Source organism: Sminthopsis crassicaudata, chromosome 2, assembly GCF_048593235.1.
Source record: "Sminthopsis crassicaudata isolate SCR6 chromosome 2, ASM4859323v1, whole genome shotgun sequence".
Taxonomy (NCBI): Eukaryota; Metazoa; Chordata; class Mammalia; order Dasyuromorphia; family Dasyuridae; genus Sminthopsis; species Sminthopsis crassicaudata.
Window position 1 is genome coordinate 605606155 of NC_133618.1, and position 21381 is coordinate 605627535.

Sequence of the window (21381 nt, forward strand, 5' to 3'; positions counted from 1 at the left end):
CTTGATCTGAAATGAGGATGGCTACCCCTGCTTTTTTGGCTTCACCTAGTGAATGCCATAGTAAATTCTGCTCCACCCTTTTACTTTTAGTTTGAATTTATCACCCTGTTTTAGGTGTGTTTCCTATAAATAACATATTGTAGGATTCTGGCTTTTAATCCAGTCTGCTAACTGCTTCCTCTTTATGGGGGAGTTTACCCCATTCACATTTATGGTTAGAATGACTAATTCTAGTTGTAACAGAAGTTTTTGCAAGGATCAATATTGAAAAATTACCCATGGATATATTTTGTCAATAAAAAGCTATAATTTAAAAAAAGATACTCTATCCCTCTAAAAAGAAAAATAACTGTGAAACTGTTATGTTTTACATACATGTTTTATGTATGTAAACATGTTATGTTTACATACACACAAAGAAACTGTGGCATATAGTAATGCACTACATAAATGTTAGGTATTATATTGTTATCAATGTTTTACAATGTTATACAAAATTAATAGAAAATATAAATGGGAAAAAAAAAGAATGACTAATTCTATATTGCTTGCCATCCTGTTAACCCCTGCTTATCCTTTTCTCCTTTCCTTCCCTCTTACCCCCCTTCCACAGTATTAAACTTGTGAGCACCACTTGTTTTTCACATTAGTATCCCTCCCCCACCTTAAAGTTCCTCCCCCTATTTTACCCCTTTTCCTCACAATTTCTGTATTCCCTTTCCTTAGCTTACTCCTTCCCTGAAGTGGAAGAAGTTTCGCCATAAATCGAATATGTCTATTGATACACACTATGTTCATCCTCCCCTCCTTTCTTTCTCTCAGACATAATAGGTTACCTTTGCCTCTTCATGAAATGTAGTACCACCACTTTACCCTTTTTTATGATATAATTTCCTTTCCACCTCTAGTTTCTAGGACAAATTATACATGTATTCTTTACATATCTTTATCACAGAAATATAGTTCTCAAGATTTCTTTTTATTTTTTTAGAAATCTCTTGAGTTCTGTATTTGAAGATCAAACATTTTGTGTAGATCTGGTTTTTTCATCCAGAATAGATAGAATTCATTTATTTCGTTAAATGTCCATCTTCTTCCCTGGAAAAAGGGTGCTCATTTTTGCTGGATAAGTTATTCTTGGCTGCATACCAAGTTCCTTAGCCTTTCAGAATATCATATTCCAGGTCCTTTGTTCCTTTAATGTGGATGCTGCTAGATCCTGGGTTATCTTTATTGTGGCTCCTCCATATCTGAATTGCTTTTTTCTAGCAGCTTCCAGTATTTTTTTCTTGGTCTGATGGTTCTTGAACTTGGCCACTATATTTCTTGGCGTTTTGATTTTAGGGTCCCTTTCAGTAGGTGATCGATGAATTTTTTCAATGTTTATTTTACCCTCTGTTTCCAAAAATGTCTGGGCAATTCTCTTTGATAATTTACTGGAAAATAATGTCCACGCTCTTTTTTTCCTCACATTTTTCAGAGAGTCCGATTATTCTCAAATTATTCTCTCCTGGGTCTGTTTTCCAGGTCTAATGTCTTCCCAATAAAGTACTTGACATTCTTTTCAATTGTTTCATTTTTCTGGTTTTGCTTGACTACTTCTTGGTTTCTCCGTGAGTCATTCATTTCTACTTGTTCGATTCTAATTTTCAATGATGTATTTTCTTCACTGACTTCTTTTATATCTTTTTGTAATTGTCCAATTGAGTTTTTAAGTGAGTTTTTTTCTTCTATGGAATTTTTTTCCCATTTCATCCATTTTATTTTTTAGAGAGCTGATTTCTTTTTCCAACTCACTAATTTTATTTCTCAATAATTTGATCTTTTTATCCATTCTGGATGACTTCTCCAGACTCTCTTGCCAAGCTTCCCTTTCCTTTTCCCATTTCTCTTCTAGCTCTCTTGTGAGAGCCTTTTTGATTTCCTTTATGCGATTCTTTTGTATTGAGGAGCTGCTCATATCCCCTTAGGGGATTCCTCTGGAGACAATCTGCTTTTAGTGTCCTCAGTATTTGAAGTCTGCTCTCTCTCCATATAGAAGCTATCAATGTTTAGAGCCCTTTTAAATTTTTTGTTCATTTTGTCAGAGTGGGAATGGAAGAAAACAAATTGACAAGAGAAACAATTGGTCTGTTTTTGCAGGGGGGGATGGGGCTGGATGGTGTTACCGGGCTTTTTTTATAGACTGAGGGAGACAGCAGCGAGGCAGTAACAGGACAGAGATGGCTACTCGCTGCCTCTGTGCTCTGAGGCTCTAACAACTTCGGGTGGGAGTGGGGGTAGCCAGTCCTGAGAGAAGCTAGCTTTCTGGGGTTTTATTCTTTACCTCAGGTGTTTACACCTTCTCTGCTGATCCTAGCTTGCTGCCAAGACGGTTGTTTGCAAAATGGAAGAGATCGCACCCCTCCTCACTCTGCCTGCCTCACTCTGCCTGCCTGCCCTCAGTCTGTGCCCAGTCTGTTCATCCCCTCCCCCAAGCAAACAGACCTTTTTAGCGAATTTCAAGGATGTTGGTGATTATTTATGGGTTTTTTTTTTTTTTTTTTTTCTGGACAAGCATTAATTCTGAGACTTGTCATGAAGTAAATTCTGAGAGAGAACACGGAGCTTCTTGTAGAATGTGAAATTTTATCTGGGAATTGAAGGCATCTAGACAGCAGAGATGAGGAGAGAGAGCATAACAGACATGAAGCAGTCAGAAAAACAGCAAGGAGACCAGTGACTGAGTGCCCGCTGCATGTGATGGTAAAATCAGAAGGGAGCAGGGGGACGAGATGTTGTGAGGGAAAAAGAGAGAGGGCTCCTGGCACTGGTGAGCCTTGGGGAATGAGAAGAAGGCAAAGAACATCAAGGAATGGCCAAGTTGTTCCATTTGGGTCTCCTGGAATTATAGGTGCCCACAGGCTTTGGGTAAGTGTTTGTAGAGGGACGGAGATTGGAGAAAAGCTAGAGCTGAGCACCATACATTTAGAACGAGCCCCGTAGAGGTGACCTTGGATCCGTGGGAGCCAATAAGGTTACCAAGTGAAACTCGCTGAGTGTGGGCTCAGGCAAGAGAATCAGGATACAATAGTGTCATGGAAACCCAGAGAGAAGAGGGGGAGGGACAGCACACAAGGCTATAGAGAGGACAAGAATCGGTAAGGGACTGTTGGGACATTTGACAAGAAATCGTCAGTGATTATGGAGAACAGTTTCAGGTTATTTAAATGATGAGATCTGAAGTCAGAAGGTAGAATTAAGAGAGTGAGAGGAAAGGAAACAGAGATATTAATTACAGAAACATTCCTGTGGAAGGTGGGCAGACTAAAAGATCAAGTGAGGGTTGCTATGAAGATAAGGAAGACATGGCTGTCTTTTATAGGTAGCAGAGAAGTAGCCTATAGAGAGGAAGAAATTGAAGTTAAGTGAAAGAGCAGAAATGATAAAGGGAGCAATCTTTTTTTTTTTTTTTTTTTTTTTTTTTGCTGAGGCAATTGGAGTTAAGTGATTTGCCCAGGGTCACACAGCTAGGAAGTGTTAAGTGTCTAATTTGAACTCAGGTCCTCCTGACTTCAGGGCTGGTATTCTATTCACTATGCCACCTAGCTGCCCCTAAAGGGAGCAATCTTGTGAAGAAGGAATAGTGCTTACAGAAGGCTTAGGGAAGAAGAAGAGCTGACATCTTCACACAAGACAGGTGAAAGGAGGACCCATCTGAGTGATGTCATATGAGAAAGAGAGCTCTTGACCAAGCAAGTTATCAGCAGAGTGTGTAAAAAAGGAGACCTGGGGAGATATGAGAAGAAATGGAAAGGCTTGGAAGAGCTCCTCTATTGAGTGGTAGGGTCAGTTAATTAGGATTAAAGGATTGATTTGCTGTTGAGGACCTGTTGAAATTATGTAACAAATTCATAGTGGATTCAGTGATCTGTCTTTGAATTCAGTTAATTCTCTTTGTTCTCGCCCTCCTACAATTTTTGGTTGACTTTATAATGATTGACTTTTATATCATAGCAGAGAATTAACTTGTTGTTTTATACTATAATCAACTTTTTGATTTGCATTTTTAAACATGCTGCTATCAGGAAAAAACTAATGTAGGAAATATTCAGTTTTGATTCATGCCAATAACAATTTTAAAACTCAGCTTTCCCCTTACTTATCTCTGTTTGCAGAATTTTCACAGTTAGACTATTGAGATACTTGTTAATTATTTAACTCTAGGCAGCAGAATGCTATAGCCATGTTACCTAATGAGGACTGTCTACTCAGGTATGGTAGGATTGCAATCTCCATCTGTAAAGGAGTCTACCTATCCTAATGAAATCAGATTCTTGGAAGATTGAATAGAAAAACATCTTCCTGCCCTTTCAGATTTTGGCTTTAAAAATTAGTTTTAAACCCTTCTTGACTAGGTTTTTTTTTGTTTGTTTTTTGTTTTTTTTTTTTAATTGAAATATTATAAGGTAATAACTTTAAAAGTTTTTTGTTCTTTTTAGAATCTTCACAGAATCTTTACCAATTACAAATTCTGTCAGGTTTTATTGAGTGTTATATCACTAGTGTAACTTGTAATTTTTTTTAATTTTTTTTTTTGAGATGTGAAGGATCTTGGAGATTATTCAATCCATTTTTACAAAAGAGGAAACTGAGGCCCAGAAAAGTTTTCACTGCTAGCTGGATAGTAGAACTGGGACTAGATCTCAGACATGGCAAATATTTTTCCTTTTTATCAAAAATAACGTTACTGTTTTGTTTTTTTTTAACATTCCTGAGTGACTTTTTATGAATCTATTTTTTATAATTTTAAGTGTTTTTATAGATAGAAAATCTGTAATTTTTGTGTCTTAATCAATGCTTAATTGTAGGCACAGAAACCATATTTAGTGCAACGGAGAGGAGCTGAATTTGCCTTGTCAACTATAGTGAAGCATTTTGGTCGTGAAATGGCTGTAAGGTTACCACATCTCTGGGATGCTATGGTTGGTCCCCTGAGGAATACAATTAACATAAAAAGTTTTGGTACGTACAAATCTTTATTGATTTTGATTTTTAAAGGTCTTACCATTGGTGTGATAAACACATAGTTAGATGGTTCTCATCCCTTTAACTCCAGAGTAGTTTGGTAAGTTATTAATAAAATGGTAGATTATAATACAATTTCATTTGAATTTGCCTCGATTCCATCCTCTTTGTGTTTGTGATGGTTCCAGTAGCTATTTCCAAAAGAATATTATCAACAGATCATTATGTTCCTTTTCATTGATTATGTGCTAGGCACAGAACTGGGGGTTTTGCCTTAAAGCAAAATAAATTCCCATGTTAGGTGGGGTTGCTGAGAATTTATGTAGGCTATTAGATTTAAAAATTAATTGCAAGGTGAAATTGACCTAAAACAATATATTTTGATAGATGGAAAATCCCTACTGGAAAGGGGAGATGGCCCTGCTCAAGAATTGGTGAATTCTCTGCAAGTTTTTGAAACAGCAGCAGCTGCAATGGATACTGAACTTCATCCTTTGGTAACTAATTGATTCAAGTGTAGTTTGTTTGTTTGTTTGTTTGTTTAATAGAAAACACAATAGCCTTACATTCCTCCATAAGATATAAGTACTATATTCCTTTGTTATTAGTACTTGAAAGTGCAGTTTTAATGTTCCTGGAAATTGCCTGTTTCTATTATATAATTTATATTTTAAAAATATATTTATATATGTTATATAATTTAGGCAGGTATTTGCTCCTGTGAAGCAGAATTAAGTGCACCCATTAGGGCCTTCTTAACCAAAGTCAGGAGTAGGTACTCTATTCATAATTTGCAGGGTAGCACAATGGCACATGATCCAAGGGATACATGTGGTGGGAAGATACCCAGTGCACAATTGAATATTGACTGATGATATCATCTATAGAACATATACTGAGAGTAGTTTTTCCAGGAGTGCTAATGAATTTATTTGACTCTGGCCTTATTCTGATCCTATTAGAATGAGATGAGGTGTTCATACTCAACTCATCTAAAATTTTCTGAACTCTTTACATTATGTCAAATGTGATGTCATTCATCTTTACTCTGTGTGTGTGTGTGTGTGTGTGTGTGTCTATCTCACAAACTCAATGTATTATACAAATATCACACCTGATTTTCAAAGTTAGGAATAAAAGCAGAATGTAATTATTTGCCTAATATAGGTAAGCAAAATTTAATTTGAATTTAAATCTTTTGACATGAGAGGCAATAAGCCTCTAGTCTGGAGATATGAATAAGAAGCCCAGCTCTTCTACTAAATGGTGACTGGCCAAATTCCCATCTTTTTAGGCTCTAGTTTCCTCATCTTTCAGTAGACTAAGTTATTTCCAGGTGGACTAGATTGTCTCGAGTGTATATGGAGGAGGAAGGAAAGGCTGGCAGGGTACACTCTAAAAATTTTCTTCTTGTGATAGTCTGGCAGTCTTGGTAAGAATTTTGTATATTCAAATCTGAAAGAGCAAAGAGATGACGTTTAAAATAAAGTATTAGAAAAATGCTCCCATTAAATGATATTAAAACAATTTGAAATCTATATTGAGTGGGTGTAACACCAAATTCTCAGATTAAGTCGAGAGTTACAGGTAAAACATAGATAAAAAGCTCCCTCTCATTTCCCTTTTTTCTCCACCAACAGAAAATAGATTGTCATAAACCTTCAGAAGTAAGCATTTTGCAATTTATACAACAAATTTTTATGCTAGCTCAAAGAACAGTTCTCTTCCTCAATCTTTTATAAACCTAGGCAAGGGAGAAAAATCCAGGAGAGAATGGAAAGAGGAAAGATATTTTATTTAATTTAAATAAGATTAAAATATTTTTGTCATACATATTCCTAGTAAAATAAGCACTTTTTATTTTTCCCGTCAAGGTGGTTAATTTACACAGGTTTATCCATGTGTATTGGCCCAGAGGGCCAACAGCATTTATTTGGCTGGGGCTAGGAGTAAAGTCAGTGGCCATGGAACTAAATAAAATTAAGTGGATCAAACTTGTGTTGAACCTATGACTTTTATTAGCCCAGTGTCTGCACTTGCTTAAATGTTGTGATATAAAAGTCAAATGATAAAATTTCCTATTTTTGGTAAGTTTTATGTTGTATTTCAGAGGTCTAGTGCAGTGTTTTTTAAACATGCAACCCCTTTTCATTCAAGAAATTTTTGTGCAACCCCAGGTATATAGGTATGTGAAATAGGTATACAAATTAAAATATTTACTAATATATTCAGTTATGAGACCCCATCTGGGGTCATGACCCGCAGTTTAAGAAGCTGCACTATAATGGATAACCAGTCTTGAAACAAAGAAATACCTGAATTCAGAGTATACTTCTGAAACATTTGGATCCTTATCAAGGTACTTATTTTCTTATGCTCTAAGCACAAGTCTATAGTTTGCAGAGAAAGTTCTAACTTATATGGGGAGGAGTTTTCTCATGTGGAAGTTCTTTATATTTATGAAATTATAATAGGTTCACTCTCTCACCCTATTTGTATTGCTTGGATCACAGAATACTTATATATTGTTAATGTAGACCAGAGAAATAAATAATAATAAATAACCATCTCACAGTTTTCTGAAACTTACAAAAAACAATAGTCCCTAGTGACCAGAGATGTAATGAAGCCAACTGTCTTCCCCATCCTCCTTTTCTGGTATGACTAAAAGGGTTTTACTTTCTAGACACAGAAATGGAGTGCCTACAGCTGCTTCTTGATTCAAGAATAAGCAAACTCTTTCCATCTCTATGCCCCATACTTTTCCCCCCTATTTTATTTTCTGCTTATTATGAATTTAAACATTAAATAAAATGAGCATTTCCATATTCATTGTGTAACAGAAGGAAAGAATTATTCACAAAATTCTGAATATTTTAGGTAGAATTTTCTCTTTAAAGTTAATTTAACATAACTTCCAAAGATATCCTGTTTTGTCTTTGATTCTTTCTATTATCCTCTCATTTAGGGGCAACAGGAGAAACTCTATTTCTAACTTCTTCCTTCTCATCTACCCTCCCTTCAGATTGAACAAAAAACAGAAACAAAAACCTTTTAACAAATGTGCACTCAATCAAAACAAATTCCATATTGGCCATGTTGAAAAAAGAATGTCTCTGAATCTTGAGGGATTTTTTTTGGGGAGGGATTGTTTGTATCTTCCCCCCATTTTAATTTTCTTTTTTAAAAAATATTTTGTTTTCATCAATTACATGTAAAAACAATTTTTTACATTAAAAAAAAAAAGTTTTGCTTTCCAGTTGTACACAGTAACAGCAAGATTTATATAATGATCAACTATGATGGACTTAGCTCTTCTCAGCAGTACATTGATCCAAGATACTTCCAATAGACTTGGGATGAAAAATGCCATCTGCATCCAGCAAGAGCACTGTAGAGACTGAATGTGCATACCATATTCACCTTTTGTTTGCTTGCTTTTTTTTTTTCTCATGTTTTTTTCCTTTTCTGATTTTTTTTTCCAGAACATGACTAATATGAAAATGTGTATAAAATGTACATGTATAGCTATCAGATTGCTTGCTGTCTTGGGGAGAAGCGAGATAAAGGATGGAGGGGGAAAAAATCTTTACATGTAAATGGAAAAATAAAATACTATTGAAATTTTAAAATGAATTTCAAGTTCCAATTTCTCTTCTTCCCCTCCCTCCACCTCCCAGCTGCATCCCTCGTTCTGAGGTGGTAAGAGCAGTCTGATATAGGTTATAAATATTCAGTCATATAAAATATTTCCATATTAGTCATTTTGTGAAATTAAACTCTATTTTATTTTCTGATAAGGAGATATTGTATGCCCTGGAAAGGTGTTTGAAGAAACCAGTGATTATAAATATTTTTACCCTTTATTTAAAAGTGGAAATATTTTATCGTTATTTGTGATATATTGCTACTCAGTATAGTCAGTATGTTGTGGTACATTTGAAGGAGAGGGTTTGAAATGAAGTTGAAGCAATGGTATGGTGACTAGTATTAGTGTTAAGATCTGAGTTCATGTCTTTTTTTTTTTTTTTTTTTTTTGGTGAGGCAATTGGGGCTAAGTGACTTGCTCGGGGTCACACAGCTAGGAAGTGTTAAGTGTCTGAGGCCAGAGTTGAACTTGGGTCGAACTGACTTCAGGGCTGGTGCTCTATACACTGCGCAACCTAGCTTCTCCCATGTCTTTTCTTTAATGGATACCAGCTGTGTGATCATGGAAAAGTCACTTAACTTTCAGTATACATAGATTGCCTCTTCAGACTCTTAAGATGGAGAATAATTGCCAGTTTGTATTGATGAAAGATGTTTCCACCTTCTACTGATGAACTAATTGTCTATGCCAAAAAATATTCTGAGCAAAATTTCTTTTGAGAATTCAATGATACTTTTTCATATCTTTGATGTCAGCTGGAAAAGGGCACGAGGTGGTGGTAGTAATTAAACCAGTATTCAGAATCACTCTATATTTTTAACCACCCACTTAAATATAGTATTAAGGCACATTTGTTGCATAACTCTAATTGAATTTTTCTTTCCAGTTGGTACAGCATTTGCCCCATCTGTACATGTGCCTTCAGTATCCCAATACTGCAGTGAGACACATGGCTGCTCGTTGTGTTGGAGTCATGAGCAAAATAGCTACGATGGAAACAATGAATATTTTTTTAGAGAAAGTTCTTCCATGGATAGGAGCAATTGATGATAGTACCAAACAAGAAGGTGCAATTGAAGCTCTTGCCTGTATCCTTTAAAAAAAAAAAAAAAAGTCTTTGAGAAACTGATTTTGAGTACTTTGAGTCAATCAAAATTTTGAATTACAAGATCTTGTAGGCATAAGTGATTTGTGTACATGATAAAGATTGTATTTATTTTGTAGATATATTTGGTTTTTTATCAAAGTTTTATACCTGTGTGTACATGTGTATTAAACATGAAATTTTTCATACTGTGGGCATGACAAATTTAGACCCACCCCTTCCCCAAATTTTCTAACCAATAGGCATTTCTCAAGCCTACAAAAATGTTGTTTGAAAAATTTGATCTACTTACAATTAAAAACAATTTTTTTTGGATACCCATTAAACAAGGTACTGTTTGGGTGCTGAGAAATTCATTTGTAAAGTGTTTAGATCTTAGATGTTATTTTATCATATAGATAGTATTATAGATGGTAATAAGGTTCCTAGAGCAGAGAACAAAAATACATTTTTCCTTTAATGTAACCATGATATAATAAAGTACCATTTCAACTACCTTCCATTTTATTGAGGGCCTGGGTTCTTGATTACAAGTCTGATCTGGCTAAACAATAGTAAATTGTTAATTTTCTACAACTCTGCATTTGTATGACTAGGAGATGTTTTTCTGACCATAACTCCCCTGGTATTCTGAATTGAAAAATAGGGAAATTGAATACATCTAAGGAGACCAGAGGGACAGCCTCCAGATTTAAGATTCCCCCTGCTCTATCTGTGTTAACATCTCTGAATAACTAAATTGGACATTTATTTACAAACATTGATTTTACTTAGCCTTTTAAATCTATTCCTTTTTTAAATGGTATTGAAATAAAACAAGCCAATCTTGAGAGTTTATTTTAACATCTAAAAACCAGTTGAATTTATTTAAGTCAAGTTGATTCTTCTAAGAATGAGTGACATTAATGTGTTATGTGCTTTAAATTTTTAGGAGGAAAGTATTCCAGAAATGTCAAATACTGTGATAAAATTGCCTTTAATCTATGCAAATTACAAAATTATCTTAAACCTATTATATTGTCATTTTTTTATTCGAGTATGACAGTGAAATTAACTTTTTTATACATGTAAGTAAAATTTTTGTGTCTCAGTTCTCTAGATTAAAAAAATTTCCATTAATAAAAATTATTTTTAGCATCATTCTGAAGAATTATCAAACTCTCTTGTGAAAATGTCCTCTGTATTTCTGATGTCTGGTGTGATTGATTAGACTCAGAATCAACTGAAAATTTCCTTAATCATTTATTCAAGCTGTAATGGAACAACTAGATGTTGGCATTGTTCCGTATATTGTTCTTTTAGTTGTACCTGTATTGGGAAGAATGAGCGATCAGACAGACAGTGTACGGTTCATGGCTACACAATGCTTTGCAACATTAATTAGGCTAATGCCACTTGAGGTAAATTGAAAAGGTGGTATCTTTTGCTTTTTTATTGTATCAGATATTTTATAATTCTATAATGCTTGAACATTAATTTTTAAAAGAACTAAAGTTTGCAGGTAACTTTTGTAGCTATGGCTAGAGTGAGAATTCTTAACAATAACAAAAGGATAGAGACTATCTCCAAAAATACAAGTTTTGCTTATGAAATTAAAGAAAAAACACTAAAAGTCATTGCAACTAGAATAACAAGGAAAGTTGTTAGTTGGTTTAAAAAAAAATCTTTGAAATTAGGCATCTGTGATAAAGATTTGATAACCAAAATTTGTCAGAAACTAACATACCTGGATTCAAAATTATTATATTTATCACTTAATCTTCCTGTTAAGTAATGCCCCTTCTTGTCTGTCTTCTCATTTCTTTCTGTCTAGAATGATTAGCCATTTTCTCATCCTATCCATATTTCACAATGTGATTCAAATCCCACCTCTTTCAATCAGCTTTCCTCCAAAATGATATTTGTCCATGTATTACAACTAAAATGTTTATACCTGTCATACCAGTCTGATTACTATGCATATATACTCCAAGGAAATCAAAGACTGAATTTTGAATTCAGGTAGAAGTGAGTGTTAACAGCTTTTTTTTTTTTTTCCAAATCAAATTCAGTAATGTTTTGGGATTTATGATTCTTGAGTTTTAGGTGGTCTTGAGAGTCCACTTCTGACCTTATTTCTCTTCCCACTATACCTGTTTCTTCAGTTTACTTACTACTCTTGCACCAGTCTGGGAATAAAAGAATGGAAGAAGTGAAATGTTGAAATGATTTTTTTTTTTTCATTCTGACATTATTAGAATCAATTTTGCTGCATTCTGAGGCTAGTATCAAAATACTTGAATTTTGCCTTCAATAAAGCAAAAAATCATTTGTAAGCTGCTAATTTTAAAAATTTTGACTGTGCTCATATCCTGTATATGTGTTTTATTTTGGAAACTTTATTTTATTTCTTAAGATTATGGAAGATTCTTGGGGCAGCTAGGTGGTGAATGGATAAAGCATCAACCCTAAAGTCAGGAGGACCTGAGTTCAAATCTGACCTCTGACACTTAATACTGCCTAGCTTAGTAACCTCAGTTGCCTCAGCAAAAAAAAAATTATGGAAGGTTCTGAGGTCTTAGGCAACTGGAATTGCAAATCTGACATCATTTAGTTAAGACTTTAAATATTGTATGATGTATAACCACTGCATTTTTTTGATACCATAAGTGCTATTTTAGAGGAGAAATTGTGAAAGTACTGCTTTGTACTTAAAAATATTTATAAAGTTTTCATTTATCTTTGAATAACAATTTAATTTTTTCACAGATCCCCTGTATTCTACTTGTATTTTTCTCCCAGTTTTCAAAATTATAATGAAAATTTCGATTAAATTTAAACTAATATATATCTTTATGCTGATAAAACATGTCATTTTTAATGGACAGTTTGGTAAATATGAGTTGTAGCTTAATTGCATATAAGCTTATTTGTGATTTTAATTTGAAAAACTAAAAGGAAAAATTATTTTAGGCTGGCATTCCCGACCCTCCAAATATGTCAGAAGAATTAATTCAGTTGAAGGCCAAAGAGCGACACTTTTTGGAGCAGTTATTGGATGGGAAAAAGTTAGAAAATTATAAAATTCCTGTTCCAATCAAAGCTGAACTCAGAAAATATCAGCAGGTAATGTTTCATATTCATTTTAAAAGGATTCCTTCTCTGTTATTAAAGGAGAGTCCTTTTTAAAAATAAAATTTCTAATTAATTCAGTAATATTTTTCTCCATTCTATCTCCCGCAAATCTTACAGGATGGTGTGAATTGGTTGGCATTTCTTAACAAGTACAAGCTTCATGGAATTCTTTGCGATGACATGGGTTTAGGAAAAACATTACAGTCTATTTGCATTCTAGCAGGAGACCACTGTTTCAGGTAATTCTAATATTAATTTTGCAAAACTTGAAGATTTTGAGAAAATTTAAAAAGTTCATAATTTTATTATGTTTTGATGTTATAAAGAGCACAGGAATACGCAAGATCTAAATTAGCAGAATGCATGCCACTTCCATCGTTGGTGGTTTGTCCTCCCACTCTAACAGGTCACTGGGTTGATGAAGTAGGTAAATTTTGTTCCAAAGAATATCTGAATCCTTTGCACTACACTGGACCTCCAACTGAAAGAGTAAGGTAAGATCTCTGAAACAGAAATTTTTCAGTCATTGTTGCAAACAGAAATGTTTCTTATAACAAATTTAATATTTTATATGCTTATCTAATTCTTTTTTCTTTTCTTTTTTTTTTTTTATAAAGGCTACAGCACCAAGTCAAAAAACATAATCTGATAGTGGCTTCTTATGATGTTGTACGGAATGACATAGACTTTTTTAAGTAAGAATTTTAAATTTTCCATTAAATTTTCTTTTCTAAGTATATTTAATTTTTAGATACTGAAAAAAATGAAAATTACAAAAGGATTGTTTTCTAAAAGTTCCCAGAGAAACTTTAAAAGGAAAATCCTGGCTTGACACAACAGGTTCATGAGATATTGGAAGAGAAATTGAACTTTGAGACAATGTAATTGTATCCTTTTATTGTATAGATCAAGAAACAACTATTTTGAGGAAATGAATTACCCAAAATTAAATTCAAGTTAGCAGAGCAGAAATTTAAATTTAGATCATTTAACTTTGGTTCTAATAATCTTTTCATTATACTACACTTTCTTCCTCAGTTCCAAATCTATTTCCTCACAGAAAATGTTTTACAATCAAATCATGAAATTTTATTTTACCCCAATACATTTAAATTTGTTTTCATTTTCAATTCCAGATTCTCTCCCTCCTTTAGTTCCTCTCCTGTCCTTAGAGAAGATGAGAAATACAACATCCCTTATACATATGAAGTTAGGCAAAAATATTTTTATAGCCATATTGCAAAAAAAAACAAACAAAAAAAAAACTTTTTTTTTTTTCCCCCTTCAGTCTGCATTCAGAGTTCAACAGTTCTCTCTTTCTCTAAAGGTGGATTGCATTTTTCATCATAGGTCCTTTGGAATTGTCTTGGATCATTATCTTAATCAGAGCAGTTAAATCTTTTATAGTTGATCTTTGTTATAATATGGCTGTATGGTGTATAATTTTCTCCTGGTTTTCCTCAGTTCATATAAGTCTATGCTTTTTCTGAAACCATTCCCCTCCTCATACCTTAACACATTAGATTTCTATCATCATATACCACAATTATCCCTAGTAAGTTTAAAGATAATTTGGCCTTAATATCAAGAAAATCTGAGTTCAGTTCCTCTCAGACATGCTAACTCTTTCCTTAAACAAGTCACTTAACTTTAGTGTCCTTTATCTCTTCTCTCTTTAAAAGTTACTGATCTATAAGCATAGAAGAATTTTGTATACTAGGGGTTTACTTCACCAATAAAATCACATTTGACCCCAAAACTTTTCTTTAGTGTTTGAGATAGATAGTACTCTGGTGACTACTGTTCATTAAAGTGATCATATTTCCTCATAGAATAAAGTTCTAATGCCAGGAACAATCTTCTGTGCTCCAACCTTTGAAGTAGAAGTAGAAATTTCCTTGGCTGCTACCAGCCTGTTCGGAGGGCATTATTACCATGGCCTAGGACAGGACCTAGTGGGGTAGATAAAGAGTAGTTTTGGAGTTTTTCATATAATTTGTTCTAGGTAAAGGGAATCTAAAGGGATGAGAACAGAAAATGTAGAATAGGGTACCAGTGTTAGGGAGATGGGTGAGGAGCAACCAGTAGTAGAGTATGAAGAGCTAGTTCTTCTGTTATGCCTTTTCCTTTGTTGGAGTAAACAGAGAAGCTGGAAAGGCAGCTTGATTGCCCAAATTATCTTCAAATTTTATTCCCTTTAATTCAGTTAGTAGTTTGTGCTGGGAAGGCAGAGGATCACAGGCAGACAACCCTAGTGGCTTGTTGCACTGACGTTTGGCATATCTATATTAGATACTGTGCAGATTCATGATTCTTTCAAACGTTGATATTATACATACCAAGTGATAAGTAAAAGTTGACTGATGCAGAAATTTTCATTTACTCTTCCAGAAATATTAAATTTAACTACTGTATTCTTGATGAAGGCCATGTCATCAAAAATGGGAAAACAAAATTATCAAAAGCTGTAAAACAGTTGACTGCCAATTACAGGATTATTCTTTCTGGAACACCTATCCAGGTAATTATTGCATGTGTGTGTGTGTGTGTGTGTGTGTGTGTGTGTGTGTGTGTGTGTGTGTGTATATATAATTTAAATATGTGCTATCACAATGGTTTTAATTAGATTATTTTCATTAATTTTATTTTTAAATTTTCATGAATTTTTATTTTCACATTTCAAAAAGTTATTAATAAATTTTGATTTATTGTTATTGATAAATTTATTAATTTATTGATTGTGAACAGACTGTTCTGTTTTTTATATTGGTAGATTTTATGTAATTAGTAAGTCTGAATAATTCACTTTTTTATTGACAAGTTATAAAACTTAAATTGAGATTTTTTTATAGTTGGTGTCCAATTTTATAACCAAATTAATGAATTTCTTAGAGATTGGTTTAATAAGATATCTTCCTCTAAAACCTTCCTATCTCTGACCCTGATGATGTACCTGATGATTGATTGCATGGTTTAAGTAGGGAAATTTAAGGAAATTATAGTAATATTTTATTAGCAAAGGCAATAGCATTAATCCTGAAAAGTTAGTACTAATAGGCTGGTGTGAGGGAGTGATCAGGAGTATTCAGTTATAGAGAATAGAATCTGATGTATTCTGTAACAATTTCAGGAAGCTGCCTTCTTTATCCTTAATACTATAACATGTTCAAAGTTTTTATGACTTTGCCTCAGATAATGAGATGTATGAATTTAGTAACTTGGAGAATGTCATTTGAACAGGTGTGCATTATATTGAAGTTCTTATCATTTTTTCCCCCCCTACTTCTCCCATTTTCTGGCTTTCCTTGAGACCTATCTCCCTGATGACATGGATTGTCCTTGTCCCCCAGCTTCATTTTCATTCATCCTTTGTGTCTACCTCCCAACTCTCATTGACTAGTTGAAATGGGAGAGTCAGAATACTCCTTGGTCTTCATTGTAATTTCCAGAGTCTCTCCCTACTCTTGTCAATAATGTCTCTTTCTCTGTTCAATCATTATCTATTATCCAGTCACAGCTTTTGTCTACAGATCATTCTTTAGTGAGTTCACTGTTCAGGTTTAGAGCAGGATAAAACATATTTGTAAATAACTAGAGTGCATTTATCATGCATTATTTTATGTTACAGAATTTCCAACAAAATGCTCTATAAGATCTGAAGAGGGGAGTTTTAACTAATTGTTTGGGTTACAGAAAGTTCATGGCAGAGATGAAATTTGAGCCATTAATGGATAATTAGTTATTTACAAAACAAAGATGAGATGTAGGGATAAGGAAAGTGAGGGTAAGCAAAGGTAAGGAGGTGAAAAAGTTTATTAGTACATTTTCAATTTGGCCTCTGTACAGTGAAAGAAGGAGTAATGGGAGAAAAGGCTAAAAATAAAAAGTTGGCTAGAATGAGGTGGTTCATCATAGGTTTTTCTTAATACTCATTCTTTCCTTTTTTTTTTTTTAAACAGGAAATGTTTTTAGTGTAATATTTAACTGGCATTTCACCCTCTTTCCACCACCCCCCCTTTTTTTTTTTTTTTTTTTAATTCAGAACAACGTTTTGGAGCTCTGGTCACTCTTTGATTTCCTTATGCCAGGATTTTTGGGTACTGAACGTCAGTTTGCAGCTCGTTATGGTAAACCTATATTAGCAAGTAGGGATGCTCGGAGTTCCAGTCGAGAACAAGAAGCAGGTAAGAAAGAATCTTTTATTGCAACTCAGTTTTATTTCATTGGGATCATAATCAGATTAATATGAGGAGAAATTAATCTTTTCATATGAACTACTTTTCCCTTTCCTTTTCCATAAACAACAGGAGTTCTTGCAATGGAAGCACTTCATCGCCAGGTCCTCCCATTTCTCTTGAGACGAATGAAAGAGGATGTTTTGCAGGATCTTCCACCCAAAATTATTCAAGATTATTACTGTACTCTTAGTCCTCTACAGGTAAAAGAAGGGTGATGAAGCCTTTAAATATCTAGAATGAATCTTGACTTCATCCCAGGGTTCTCATTTTGAATAACCATACTTATTCAATCACTATGAGTATCATAGTGATCCATGTCATGCATCTTTACAAAGTAAGCAAATATTGTCTCTTCATTGGCAGTTTAGAAACTTAAGATATTATGGATCAGATTTTTCTACTTAAGAATATATTCTGTGCTGATATTTATAAACTGAGCAAGATTGTTTCAGAATTGATAATGAATTTTGTACAATGAGTTTTGCATTATAGGAACATAAAATGTATATATCAGTATTTCAAGGGTCTTTGATTTTTGTCTTCAAAGAAATTTAACTCCTTTTACCACCTTATGCTGCTTAGTAATACATCTTAGTTGACTCGCTGGACCTTTACATCATAAAGTCTTTTCCCAAGATTGAACGTGCATGAACCTCACATTTCATCAGGTTCCAGGACATCTATTTATATCTCACCAGCTGCATTGCTTTTAGACTTCTTTGGAATCTTCTCTATAATTCTCCCATTCCCCCATTTTCTCAATTTGATTACAAGCTCCTTGAGGTTAAGGACTGTTTTTGTTTTTATTTTTATTGTGTCCCTAATGCTTAACGTAGGACTTGGCACATGTTCTTGTTCACTTGCTCAGTTATATTGCTCTTCCTAGCATATGTTTTGGGTATTATGGCCTTGGCAACTTTGCAGCTTCTTCTTCAATGCCTTTTACATAGTAGATATGGTAAATTCTTGTTGATATGAATTGAATTCTATACTTGGTATGTAAAATTTCAATCAAACATAGTATGTTAAACCTACTGTATAGTAGAAGTAATTTTTAAAGAATTTAATATTTATTTTCTTAATGTGAAAGTGGTCTTGAATTATATATTTGTTGATATTTATATGATTTGAATTACTTGTGATATAGTTTGGTATATCGGGGGGATGAATTTCTGCAGGTTCAGCTGTATGAAGATTTTGCCAAGTCTCGTGCCAAATGTGATGTTGATGAAACCGTTTCATCAGCTGCACTTGCCGAAGAAACTGAAAAGCCAAAACTAAAGGCTACAGGGCATGTGTTCCAGGTACAGAGTTCTTCTTTATGCCTACAGTTTACTTATTTAATGCAATTGCCAGAATTCATACATTACATTCCTTGTATATGGTTTTATATTAAACACTGACATAAGTTTCACTTGCGTAATTAAATTCTTTATTCAAAACCATATTTATGGCCTTGTTAGAGGTGTTAAGGTTTCATTAAATAAAATGAAAACCTTAAAGCCTATTCTCAAGATGCTTATTTTAAAAATGATAATTAAATCTTAGTGCATATAACATAAAAAGAAACGTAGTTGTCGTTTGGGTTGAGATTTGAGCCAATGGTTTCTTTTTGCCAGAAATACTTTTGTCTCAAATGATCCCTCTTTTTCTTTCTTAAAATATTTCAATCATCTTTGACAGAAAACTCAAAATTACCACATAATACAACACACCATAAAGAACCCAGAGTTTGAAAGTGGAAAAGAGGGAGGTTATGCATCTCCCTTTCTCCTATTGAATGGATCAAAGCCCTTTTAAGAGTCCTTGATACTCTAAGCAGACCTGAGACAGAGGCAGGGAGTGATGGCATCCCTGTGGAGGGGGGTTAGAGGTTCAGCAATCCAGGACAGAGAATACTTAAATGAAAGGCATAGCTCAATACAGATAGAAGCAATGGATTTAGAGCCCCACAGTTTTCTACTTCTGCCTCTGTAACCTTGGCCAGGATATTTAACTTCTCCAACACATACTAAAGTCTCTTCCAACTCTAGATATTTGAGCCCTAAAACCTTTTTCTTTATTGTTCTCATTAGCATTATTTTTAGGATACAACAAGAAATTTTAGGCCCCCATTCATTCTTCCCTTGCTTAGGGAAGGGAAAGACAAAAAAGTTCTGGAGAGAGGAGGGTGGCGTTGAGAAGGATCCCTCTTGGCAACAGGCAAAAATAACCCAGTGGTCCCATCAAATTTGGCCTATATCCTGCCATCTTTACCTTCTCTGTCCTACTAGAGAAGACCAGGAATTATATTTTAAGATTTCTTCGTCTTCAAAACTCCTTGGGTTTATACATTTAAAGCTAAAGGATTCTTTGAGACCTTTATGTGGAAGGCACTCTGCCAAGTACTGCTTGGTGTGCCATATCTATGTGTCCTGTCCAGGGTGCTCAGTTTTCTCACAGATCCTTGTTTTTCAGCATCATCCATGCTCTTACAAATCTATAGGTGATTTCCAGTAGCATAATTAAAATGACCAAATCTCCCATGATTTCAGTTTGTCTATTCTTCGGAACCAATGTTTTAGGACTAGTTTTATTTTCTTTTTTCTTTTTTTCTTTTTGTTTCTATTAAAGGCATTACAATATTTACGTAAACTGTGCAACCATCCAGCATTAGTCTTAACAACCCAACACCCCGAATTTAAGAATACTACTGAACAACTGACAGCTCAGAACTCTTCTCTTCGGGATATTCAGCATGCTCCTAAACTCTCTGCTTTGAAACAAGTAAGTAATTTGATAGGAAAAGAGTATAGAGAATTGCCCTGTGGATACACTGATAAATGAATTTTCTTCTCCAAAAGTTTGTTCCTTTTGGTTTTATCAATATATTATTTACTTTGCCTAGAAGTATCTGGCATATATTTCATCATTTTTGTATTTGTTGCATTTTAATATTAATTTAAAATGGCATGTATTTTTATTGACTGCTAAGATGTATGAAGTGTAAGTAGAAGAAAACATTGCTGTGAGTTCTGAAGAACACTAATTATTATAAACTTCTAACTTATCCTGTCTGTTGAGGGTCAAAAAATAGCAATTTATAGCTATGCATTTGCTCTCATTTCTGTCTGTGTCCTCTTGATCTTTATTTTATTCATTAATTCATTTATTAATGTTGTGATTAGTTTCATTTAACTTTATTAGACACAATTATTGAACATATTTCATTTAAGTAATTTATAGAAAATACTATACAATGAAGCTTTTTTTTTTTTTTTTTTTTTTTTTTTTTTTTTTGGTGAAATGTGTAAAACTTGACTGTCAGTTACTGATGACATTACACATAAAACAAATGCTTGTGATTTTATTTAAGAACTACAGAGGTATCTCAAAAAAATTAAGTACCACAATTTGCCTCTTTTTTTTCATTAATGTGTATTTTTAATTAGTAGTCATTAGAATTAAATAGTAAGACTATGACGCTGACTACAATAATATATAATTGGGGAAAAAACCAGTAAAAGTCAAACTCTGAATAATTGTAATGACAAATCTATGTCCAGAAAAATAAATAACGAAATGTATTTCCCTCTTCTTAGCAAAGAAGTAGGGTATTAACCATGCAGAATATTCACATAGTCTCAGATATAGGTGATTTTACTTAAACTGGTTCATAAAAAAAAAAAACTTGTGGGATGAGGAGAAGATATATATTTGAAATTAGCCGATGTTAAAAAAAAAAAAAAAAAACTAAATCAAAACTTTTTGTTTGTTTAAGAATCAGATATAAATACAATAGAATTGGTAGGTGGAGTTTATGAACTCAGTCTCACTATTTCCCAGATACATCATATATATGATATTAGAATAAACTTTTAGCCAGAGTGAGTTGTATTTTTAAATTTTATATACTATATTATATACACTACATACTATAATATATATTAAATACTAAAATTTACTTAACCAACCCTGATTGATCTCTAGCTAGAACTATTCAGAGGAAAGAGAAAAGAAGGGAGTGCAACATTTGATTTTCAAAATTATCTAAAGGAAATATTTGCTTGATCATCTATAACCTTTAAAAAAAATGCTGACAAATAAAATGAAGTTACTATATATCAGAAAAATAGAACATTTTATAAAATTTTAAGTGTTGAAATTCTAACTACCTCTTTTCATCATTAATACATTACATGAATGTTAATACATTAATGAAGAATTGTTTGTATTTTAGAAGTTTTTCTGTTTAAAAAATTATTCCTTTCTCCAAAGGTGATTATTCA

At 33.4% G+C, this 21381-nt stretch overlaps 1 protein-coding gene across 1 annotated transcript in view; it reads left to right on the top strand.

Moving 5' to 3' along the window:
* The window catches only part of BTAF1 (B-TFIID TATA-box binding protein associated factor 1), a 107989-nt gene that overhangs the window by 76151 nt on the left and 10457 nt on the right, over positions 1 to 21381 (top strand). Inside the window, 13 exon segments of the mRNA XM_074295862.1 lie at positions 4851 to 5004; positions 5395 to 5504; positions 9543 to 9744; positions 11013 to 11161; positions 12714 to 12866; positions 12993 to 13114; positions 13202 to 13369; positions 13493 to 13570; positions 15267 to 15396; positions 16918 to 17059; positions 17183 to 17313; positions 18292 to 18417; positions 19727 to 19879. Of these exon segments, the coding sequence (XP_074151963.1) occupies positions 4851 to 5004; positions 5395 to 5504; positions 9543 to 9744; positions 11013 to 11161; positions 12714 to 12866; positions 12993 to 13114; positions 13202 to 13369; positions 13493 to 13570; positions 15267 to 15396; positions 16918 to 17059; positions 17183 to 17313; positions 18292 to 18417; positions 19727 to 19879 (1818 nt within the window).